Genomic DNA, 11,201 nt, shown 5'->3' on the forward strand with positions numbered 1-11,201 from the left:
TATGATTTTTTGTGTAATTTATTTATTACTTATTTTATTTCATAATACTACCATAAATTTAAGTAATTGTTCAAAAGAAAATCTCTATGTCATAAAAAACTAAAAATAAAGTAGGCACATTCGAGTTTGATTCAGGCCTGATCTGGACCTTAATCAGGCCGGTTCATAGAGCCTGAGTTTATAAATGGACTAATTAGAACCCATTTAAAGGCTCAAAACCACCCTAGGACCAATCATGAACAATAGTGAATTAATTCTGAGTCGAACTTTTGATATCCCTTCTACCTTTTGATAATTATAAAAACAACCTAAAGGGTATTTCTGTCCTTGAAAAATTATTTTAAAGGTTGATTTAGTCAACAAGGGCATTTTGGAGTTTTAAAGGCTGCCAAGGATGATTTTTATAATTTTTCAAAAGATACGGGTGATTTGTGTAAAAAGACAATAGGTAAGGGGCGTAAATACAATTATCCCTTTAAAAATTGTACAAATAAGATTAATACTAAATCAAAATCATTACCAGTAATATTATGTAATAAAATGATGTACATCGATATTCAATTTTGGTACAAGGGTAGTAGTATAAAACTATTGTTTCATTAGAATAATTATGCTACATTCTGCAATTAGAATAATCAACAATACTTATTGCTAATCAAAATTTTAATTTTATTGTATGTGTATCCCTTTATTTATTTTTGGATAACTGTAAATTTCTATAAATTCTATTGATATTGATGCATTATTGTTTGAAGAAAAAAATAATTTTATATTATTGATCTAATTAAAGAAAAAACTCTTAACTGATTTTCATATAAATATTTTTTTAAATATAATTTCAATTATAATTAAATTAAGTATCTGAATAGCATGGGGCACAAATCTTTTTTTAAATATAAATACTTATCTAAATTAAGTATCCCTTCCTATATTTTTTTAAATTAATTTTCATATAAATATTTTTTTTAAATATAATATCAATTATCTATCTATTCCATTATATATAATATTTGAACGGGGTTCTTTGACCCAAATCCTTCAATTTTGATAAAACTAGTCAGAAGTATCTGCGTAGCACGTGATTCATATTTTTACAATAAAATTATTATATTAAAATAATAAAATTAATTATATATAAAAATTTATTGACTAATTTTTTTAATCACCGACTCAGATTTTTTTGTATATACCAGATTTTAATAGAAGATATAGTAAATTCAGATTTATCTTTTTTATAAGTAGTGCATGATTTGAAATTAAATAAGAATCATAATCATTGAGTAATATTATCAAGTTAGAGTTGAATTAAAAATATATATGCAAGAAACAATTTAAATTTCAATTTGGTTAAGTTTTTCAATATAACAATTCATTTCTTTATATTAAAGAATAATTAATATTTTATAATAAATTATTAAATTTCAAAATCATAATATTATTTTAATATTGCCGAACACAACCAGCCATTTTTTACTTAATTACCAGTAGTATATATGGTGAAAATTTCTGACATTTCAATGATGGAATTTAATAAATAATAGTATAATACCATCTCATAATAATTAATATAAGAAGAAGGCTATGGTTCTAATTCCACATGTCTAAACAATTCAACAAACTCTAAAGATTGCATAATCATGAACTTGCTAAATTAGCTAAACCAATTCATAATTACCTTTCATATATTTAATTACACAAAATGGTTGAGATCCCATTTCCATACAAACACATCAACCCAAAAATGCACTGGATTCTTCGTCGGATTGGATTTTCTATTCCAAAATTTTATTGTATTTCTTGTTCCAATGAACACATGCATATCTATGTGTATAAAATCTTACCCTGAATAAAATGAATGATGCACGTAATCAATCTTTGTTGTGTATATGTTAATTAGAATCGAACATACAACAAGATTTGATCTTTATATAATTAACCTGTAAATATTAATTTTCAAGGGAATTCAACAACACTATATAAATAGATACTTAGAACACTAATATTAATCATTAATTAGAGCATCAAAAAATCAAATTTGATCTCCCCATGGGCTCAGACAATTGTGTCAGCTGGTCATGGGTCATGATTGTGTTCATGTTGTTGTCCATTTGGAACGTGGATGTTGATGGACAAAGCACAAACTTCATTGTCACGGATTTTGGTGCCGTTGCTGATGGAAAAACAGACAGCAGACAGGTAATAATGTCAATCCATCTCTTATTTTTCTTGAAAATGCATGCAAGAGAAGCTTTAATTAATTCCCTGATCCTGTGTTTGATGTCTGCATGCTGCAGGCTTTCCAGGATGCCTGGAAGAGTGCTTGTCAAGCTGACGGGGGCGTAGTTTCAGTGCCGCAAGGGACATTCCGTGTGAGTGGTAGTGCAGTCTTTGAAGGGCCATGCAACGGCCAGACGGGGTTTTCTGTCGATGGCACTGTTATAGCTTCTGATGATCCTACACTTGATAAAGACTATTGGATCACATTTCATAAGGTGGATGCCTTGACAGTTTCTGGATATGGTGTATTTGATGGAAATGGAGCCTCGTCTTGGTCAAGTTGTAACGGCGTCAAAAACTGCAACCCTTTACCCCCCGTGGTAATTAATTCACTCCATTCTTGGAAACTTATACATAGGTTATGTCTGATCGAACTGAACAATCATACGACAAATGTGATTGGTCATTGAATTGTGCACTAATTATATAGGTACTATATTACAATTACATTTTCATTTGTTCAGGTTTTGATCAGACTTGATTTGGATTAGTATTTTGCCTACTTGAGTACTGCTTTTTGACTGAATTGCTGCTCTATATATACGTTGTCGTGTGAAATTAACAGACTATGAAGATCAATTCCGTGACGAATTCCGCAATCCATGACATAAACTTAGTAAACAGCAAGATGTTCCATCTCGTCGTCCAGGAGTCCCAGAACCTGAACGTGTACAATGTATCGATAACAGCCCCCGAAGACAGCCCCAACACTGATGGAATCCACACCCCCCCCCAGCCGCTCCAACGGTGTAAACATCTTTGACTCCCATATAGCCACGGGAGATGACTGCATATCTATGGGAGACGGAAGTAGGAATGTGAACATTTCCGGAGTCTGGTGCGGGCCGGGACACGGTATTAGCATTGGGAGCCTGGGGAAGTACGAGGGAGAGGAGGATGTCAGTGGAATTACCGTCAGGGGTTGTACTTTGACCAACACGGACAACGGTCTGAGGATCAAAACATGGGCACCTTCTTTATCGTCCACCGTTGTTTCTGATGTTACATACACTGACATCAACGTAAACAATGTAAAAAATCCAATCATCATCGATCAATACTATTGCCCCGGTGGTTCCTGCAGGCATGAGGAAGAGTCGAGCGTGGCAATCAAAGGCGTAAAGTACATAAATATACGGGGGAGCTCAGCGACAGAGACTGGTGTGAATATGCAGTGTAGCAAAAGTTATCCATGCCAAGACATAGAGCTGAGGGGGCTTGAGCTGACCTACAATGGGCAACCCACAACAGCATCGTGCTCCAGTGCAGACGGCATATTTCAAGGAACCGATCAAGTTCCCTCACAATGTTCCTCACAATATGCATGTTTCTGACCATTTCGTATCTGCACTACTACTACTACTACTACAGATTTTTGATCATATCATAATATATATATATATTAGGAACCTAGGTTGGTAGGTAGGTAGATAGCTAGATCATATAGTTGTTTCAGCCGCCTATATATCTATTTAGCTGATGGATGAACTTACAGCGTGATACTAATGCATGTTTCTGATGAAAATATTTATCTACAAACTCCATCAATTATCCAACGTAGAAAGCGTAAATTATTTACATTGGTATATTGAAATTTTGGCTCAAGAAATTATATGCCCATACCCAAGCGTTGAGTGGACTGCACCTTGCTAGTCTGGTCTTTTGGCAATTCCATTGACTCGAGGCTTGTTTAAGCCCATTAAGAGATCTCTTGAGTTTGTAAACATAACTAGGTTTAGCACATATACACATCCTCATCCAAATGCCATGAAGAAAAGTATTGTTCACATCCAACTATAGAATAGGACAACACTAAGTAGCTGCTACTGTCAAGAAGACCCTTACTGTTACGTGAGAAGCGCCCACCATTCTAGCTTTGTGCATGTTCTACCATCAGGCTTCAAATTCAACTCGAATACGCGATAGTTATTTAGAGGTAGTGGTGTAAGTTCCCAAGTGCTATTCTTCTCGAGGGCATGTAATTCCTTTTTCGTAGCCTGCATCCAATGTTGATCTTTTCTAACCAGCACATAAGAGTTAGGTTTCTACACTGAAGACAACTGAGCTACAAATGATAAGTATGCTTGGGCAATATAGGAACCAGAATGAGTGGGACAAGCACATACATAATCACTCATCCATGCAGGTTTTTAGTTATGTACTTGACTGAGAAGGTGCTGGAAGTAGAGGAATGATAGGCAAATGTGGAGGAGGATCAACTTAAATTTACAAATTTAACAAATCTTCTTTGACTGTGAACGTTATAGAATGATATATTTTGAGAAGGAACAGGTCCTAGATCGTTAAGTGGGTCCATGTAAGTTCATTTTTAAACGTAGGACAAGCCATGGACCGGACTGATTGATGAGGCCCTGATCAAGCCTGGACCAAGCCTGAATCAGGCCACGATGTTTTTGTTTTTATTTTATTTTGTGAATTTGAGGTTTTCTTTTGAGCAATTATTTAAATTTATGGTTGTATTATGAAATAAATAAAGAATAAATTCAATCACACAAAAAATTATAAAAAAAAAGTTGTTACGACTATAAAATGAACTTAAATAATAATTTGGCTAAGAAGCTCAAATTAATAACCTTCAATGGTAATAAATTTAAAAATGACTTAAAATAAATTTGAAAAAAATAAACAAAAAGTATTAATGAATTAAAGTACTAAAAACTTAGAAGTATAACAATAATTTTTTTTTAAGTTTCAAAAGTATATAAAAATTACAAGAATAGTCAACTTAAAAGAATAGAATAAAAATTATATGCTATGCATTATTATAAGAAAAAATAGCCCAACAAACCTGACCCAGACCCGAGTTGTCCCTAGGACTTTGTGTACATAAACTTGACTAATAGTAATACTAAATTTACAAAGAAATTATTTTTAATTTAATAATAAATTTAATATTTTTATTGATATTGTATACATAAACTTGAAAAAAATAATATTGCGTGCTTATTAATGTTGTGTACAAAACGTTGATAGTATGATATTGCGTGACGTTACCCAAAGTAACCACACTAGCTAATTTTTTTTAAATACTTTTTTAATTAAAAAATTATTTTAATAATAATTATTTTATATCGTTCTCCCATTTTTAATTTAATGCCTATTATTATCGCAAATCTTCAAAATTCTATATATATATATATCATGAGTTTAATTTATATATACATATCATGAATTTAATTATAATTTTTTAAATAATGACAATATTCATAATGGATGTTGGTTATAATTTATCCTAAAATTAATTCTCTCGTAATTAACTATTGAATCTTCCCAGTGGAGCACGAGCCATTTAAGCCTTTTATAAGGGGGGTATGCAGTGGCGAGCTCCAACCAGCCCTCCCCGTGCATGACGGCAGCGATGGTAGCGACTCCAGCACTAGAAGACGGACATGACAAAGGTGTGCGCCGAGAATGCATCGGGTGAACATTGGGCTTGAGATGGCATTGCGGGCACATGCGGAGCGCCGTAATGCCGAGGCTGAACGACGATGCTCCTTGCCATCGATGAATATGTGGGTGGCTAGTGGTTGACTAGCTAGTTAGGGCCGGCCGTGAGAATATGCAAAAGTATACATGCCGAGAGCCTCGACGAACATGGACATTTCGGATAGGCGAGCGCACGGGCACGCAGGGAGGCGCTCAGATGTCGTGCTAGCAAGCTTTAGTATTGAAGACAAGCGACAAGCAGTCGGTAAACTTTGAGATGTGTGAAAGCTGGTTGAAGGTTGGGTATAACCTGAGATGCCACACGGGGTGAAAAATACATTCCACTGCGAGAAAAGAGAGTCCACCCGTGACATGTGGGGGGATGTTGCGAATAGCCTTCCACAGGAACACTTTAGCTTTATTCAGTACCTTAGCTTGCCAGACGGCTCGCCAAACCTTACTAGATCGAGGTCCCCCAGAGCTTGCTCCCGTTGAAGAGGCTCGCAACAAAGCTTCGTAGCTGAGAAGAAACCGTTGCTTGAATAGTGGCACACCACAACATCTGTGTCACACGAAAAGCTGAATGGGATCTGAAGGATAGCCTCAGGTTCCTCTGGCTAGAAGAGAGAATTAACAAATTCTAAATCCCATTCTCTCGTGTCCTCAAGAATAAGATCACTAACATGAGAGAGAATTAACAGCTTCTAAATCCCATTCTCTCGTGTCCTCAAGAATAAGATCACTAACATGAAGGCCCTGAAAGTTATTCATATTTAGGGTAAAACCCCAAAAAGAGGGAGTCCGTGGAAGCGAAGGATCCTTCCACATATCCACAGAATGTCCAGTACCAATTCACCAACGGCAAGCTGATAGTAAGATATACATAGCGGCCATAGTACTAATAATCTTACCCTACGCCAAGACCATCATTTAAGCCACGTATGAATGTCCTTCAATAAGACAACTAATAATCTTTTTAAATTTAATATTAACTGCTAAATTATTTTTTGTTTTCTTTCTTTTTTTCTTTCACTACAAAAAAATGCAGGATTTGTAACGTCTTTGTTGTAATGGTCATGTGGTCGTTCCAATTGGAACGGCCGTTGTCATAAATTGGATGTGTTGATGGAGTGATAAAAATGTATTTATTTTGTAACAACCATAACCGTAACTAAAGTTGTTACAATTATGTGACGTGCATAAAACCGTTATAATTTAATGGTCGTTATGAATTTACTAAGGTTTCTGTAACGACTAGGTTTTTTGTGTAATGGCTTTTAGGTAAAATAAGGAGCCGTTACAGTGGCTATTGGAAAAAGCGGGAAAATGTTAAAAAAGACGGTATTACAAAAACTGTGACAATTGGCACGACTTTTTTATCATTGGTCGTTACAACAACCACTACAAAATAATAGAACATGAAGAGTTCCAAACGCCGTTACAAAAGCCGGTACAAAATAATTTAACCTTTGGAATGGCCAAACTAATAAGAAACTGTTACAACGGCCGTTCCAAATGATGGGAAAAAATGGTGGAAAATAGTATTTGTAACGGCCAAATTATATATATCCGATACAAACGCCATTACAAATTAATATTTTTAAAATCAAAATTAAAAAAATGATGGGAATTCTAAATTCAATTGGCCGTTACAAATGTTGTTACAAAGGCCGTTAAAAAGGTAAATTACAAAGACCGTTACAAAAGCAGTTACAAAAACTGAGCTATTTTTAAAATTCAAATTGAAAGTTACGATATCTTTACATTAAGGCACTCGAATCATACCAAATTTAAATATATATAAGAATGTACCCCATTAAGTCAGAAGGTGTGATTTTGATTGAAATGGCCTGATTTAAAAATACACCAATTTGAATTATTACTATTGCATTTCAGGAACTATATGTGGAAATCAATATACCCAATAAGGCTACAGCTTGGCCAAATGGATTCTTTCATAAGTGTGATCATATCTGATGGTTGGATCTTAATTTTGACGACCCCATTAACTTATGCAGTTCAACATTGTAAGAGGACAGTTACATTCAATTTAATACTAACATTTATGAATATACAAATTTATTGCAAACTGCATACATGTATGAATATCAAACAAAATTTTATTTTTTTAATATATTTCAATTATATTGTTCCAGTATAATAATACGTTTTCACAGTATTAAATCATTGAAAACGGCATCTTTTTTTAAATAATAATTTAGAATAAAATTAATTAATATAATTGTATAGACTTTTGTAACGACTTTTCAAATTTTGTAACTCTCTCTGGCACGGCTTTTGGAACGGCCATGGCCATTTCAAAATTATATATATACAACACTTGTAAAAAAAATTTCCCTTCCTCTTCTTCCCTTTCTTTCTCCTCTCCACACCGCATGCCCCACCACCTCTCTCTCTCTCGCTCGCTCTTTTTCTCTCATTTGCTCACTCTTTTTCGCTTCCTTCCGCCGTCCCCACCACCATTTTCGGCCGCCCCTGCCATGTAAGTTTTTTATTGTTTCAAATTTTATGTAATTTTTTCTTGAATTTTTTAAATGTATCTAATATTTTTTTTAAATGTATAATTTTTTTCTTGAACATTTTCTGTATTTTTTTTATTTTTTATAATTATAAAAAAGTTTCTGAAAATTTTGGATAATTTCTGAATTTTTTTAAAATTACAGAATTTGAAAAAATTTCTGAATTTCTTTTTATTTTTTGTAATTTAAATAAATTTCAGAAATTTTTGAACATTTTGGAATTTTTTTTTATTTTCCACAGTTTAAAAAAAAATCTGAATTTTTCTGTAAATTAATGCATTTTCCTATAATTTTTGGTAATTTTTCTCAACATTATATGTAATTTTATTACATATGTATGTATTTTTCTATAAATTAGAGGACCTTAATTTAATTTAGAAAAATAGAAATTTTAATAAAATTATTAGAAAATTAAGGACTGCAATGTAATTTTTAAGAAAATTATGCACCTAAATAAAATTTTAAGAAAGTTAGAGGACCTTAATGTAATCTTAGAAAAATAAAAATTTTATGAAATTATTAGAAATTAAGGACTAGAATGTTATTTTTAGGGAAATTATGCACCTAAATGATTTTTTTAAGAAATTAGAGGACTTTAATGTAATTTTAGAAAAATAAAAATTTTATGAAATAGTTAGAAATTTAAGGACTACAACGCAATTTTTAGAAAAATTATTCACCTAAATGAAATTTTTAGGAAATTAGAGGAATTTTTAATGTAATTTCAGGAAAATAGAAATTTTTAGAAATTTAAGGACTACAATGCAATTTTTAAGAAAGTTATTCACCTAAATAAATTTTTTAGAAAATTAGAGGACTTTAATGTAATTTTAGAAAATAGAAATTTTATGAAATTTTTAGAAATTTAAGGACTACAATACAATTTTTAGGAAAATTATTTACCTAAAAATGAAAGTTTTAGGAAATTAGAGGACATTAATGTAATTTTAGAAAAATAGAAATTTTAGGACTACAATGCAATTTTTAGAAAAATTATTCACCTAAATGAAATTTTTTAGAATTATGTTGTTAAAGTTTCTGAAATTATGTTATAAATTTCCGGAAAATAGGAATTTAATAAAATTATTAACATTGTAATAATTTTTTTTTAAATTTTATCAATAATTAAATTTTAAAAAAATTTAACATTATATAATGACGATTGGTGCTCCGCCTACCCCGGTGTGAAGGGTCACCCGCGCACTCGGCACCCTTGACGTGCATTTCGGCCACTCAACCGTTCTACATGGTCGACCACTCAGCCTTCACCGACAGATGCTGGACATCCGCAATCTTAGAGTCTTAGGTTGTGGTATTTTACTTGCTTTGTTATTTTGCTTTCTGTTGTTTAGATTGCTTAGAGGACGGTATGTCTCCTGATGTGCGTTTTTCAACCTTTTTAATGTCTACTGCTTTCAATAGGATTTATTTTTTTAAGCTTATTATAGGGGGGAATGAGAACAAGAAGCCTGGTCTAGTGACGTGTTAGAATCTCCCTCAAGGCGATCCCTTTGCTCTAGCATCGTTGATCATTGTATACGCACTTTTCAGTTTAACCACACGGTGCGCGCTGCGAAAGGCGCCTCGTAAGACTAGGGATGAGGACGTGGCCGAGGCCGTGGTCGTACCCGTGGTAATGGCCCTTCCCGAGATGAGCCATCTATCGCAGCCCATCATTGGAGGTTGTGTTCCAGCCCCTACCAAATCCCGCTGACTCTGGCGCAGTGGTGTCAAATGTGGCGGGGGCAAGTAGTTCACAGGCCTCGACCCGACCGTGGGATGTACCATCACAACCACCACCACCAACGTTGCTACTTCCCCTACAGGTCTAGAGGCGTTACATCAGTCTCTGGGATGCGAGGTACGTATAACAATTTAGTTAATTGATTTTTTTTCTTGTTTTGAATAGATTTTAATATTGTTTATTATTTTTAGGTCTGACTTGATTTTCACACAGCCATCAATAATGCGGTCAAAGGGCATTAGTCGCATCCCTAGGCCAACATCTCTCAAATTCCACAGGAGCACCAGCTATTCTAGTTCCAAACGCTGAAGGTAAGTATATTATAGTTTAATTTTAAATTAAATTTATATTGTTTTATCAAATAATTATTTTTGTTATTTGGTCAATTTTGCAGATGTCATACTGGTGGGACTGCGACGACGAGTCGATATTCAAACTCATCAAGTCGCCAACTCCTGGAATTTTTGGTCGAGCCTAGAATTCCAGCACAGTCAGCCAAGAATAAGGTCAATCAGACAGCCAACCCAGATTCAGCTACTACCGTCTACCGTGGAGGGTCGTCATCTGTTAGGGCGCACAAGTGGAAGATGGTAAGTATTTCAAATTATATCATTACTTTTTTTTTTAATTTTTTTAATTTTTAATTATTTTTTGAATTGAATTTTGAATATGAGACACAACTAGGACGCCCAATCACTTAGATGGAGGTGTTCGAGAAGGTCTACAAAAAGAAGGAGGACCGCCAGTGGAGCGGTCCGAGGGTAGAGGAGGTTGCGGTAAGTAATTAAAAAATTTTATGTAATTTATACTTTTTAATTCTTATTATTTTTTAATATAATTATTTATAATGTTCGTAGGAGATGTTCTTGAGGTTGATGGAGGAACGCCAGAGACAACAAAATCATAATGAAGAGCTTCCATTGTCCTCTGAAGGCTCTGTGGCCCCAAACGAACAACAGGTCTGGATGTCAGCAACGGGTGGCTGGAAGAGGGGCCGAGTATTTGGTCTCGGCATCGAGGCCCACCACTCGATTATTGGACCATCCCAGGTGACCCAGTTGATTGCTCCCTCGTGCTCACCACCACAGCCTCAGCATCCCGACATAGATGAGCGAGTGTTGGCACTCGAGCACTACATCGAAAGCATCGATCCCAAATAGCCCAATTATCTAGCGCTCGAGCCTCCAGCTGAT

The 11,201-nt window shown here is 34.1% G+C and overlaps 2 protein-coding genes across 2 annotated transcripts; both read left to right on the top strand.

Annotated features, from left to right (window-relative positions):
- Nucleotides 2,047-3,611, top strand: LOC105167567 (exopolygalacturonase). The gene is made up of 3 exons (XM_011087340.1): nt 2,047-2,196; nt 2,295-2,597; nt 2,967-3,611. The coding sequence occupies exons 1-3, from the start codon at nt 2,047-2,049 to the stop codon at nt 3,609-3,611; spliced, it is 1,098 nt and encodes a 365-aa protein (XP_011085642.1).
- On the top strand, nt 10,684-11,201 carry LOC105167394. The gene is made up of 2 exons (XM_011087089.2): nt 10,684-10,784; nt 10,866-11,201. The coding sequence occupies exons 1-2, from the start codon at nt 10,710-10,712 to the stop codon at nt 11,166-11,168; spliced, it is 378 nt and encodes a 125-aa protein (XP_011085391.1). The 5' UTR covers nt 10,684-10,709; the 3' UTR covers nt 11,169-11,201.

This window comes from Sesamum indicum, linkage group LG8, assembly GCF_000512975.1.
Source record: "Sesamum indicum cultivar Zhongzhi No. 13 linkage group LG8, S_indicum_v1.0, whole genome shotgun sequence".
NCBI lineage: Eukaryota > Viridiplantae > Streptophyta > Magnoliopsida > Lamiales > Pedaliaceae > Sesamum > Sesamum indicum.

Coding starts and splice junctions, on each gene's coding strand:
- LOC105167567 (XM_011087340.1), top strand. CDS start 2,047: ATGGGCTCAGACAATTGTGTCAGCTGGTCATGGGTCATGATTGTGTTC. Junction 2,197..2,294: donor GAAAAACAGACAGCAGACAG/GTAATAATGTCA, acceptor TGCATGCTGCAG/GCTTTCCAGGATGCCTGGAA. Junction 2,598..2,966: donor GCAACCCTTTACCCCCCGTG/GTAATTAATTCA, acceptor TATCGATAACAG/CCCCCGAAGACAGCCCCAAC.
- LOC105167394 (XM_011087089.2), top strand. CDS start 10,710: ATGGAGGTGTTCGAGAAGGTCTACAAAAAGAAGGAGGACCGCCAGTGG. Junction 10,785..10,865: donor CGAGGGTAGAGGAGGTTGCG/GTAAGTAATTAA, acceptor TAATGTTCGTAG/GAGATGTTCTTGAGGTTGAT.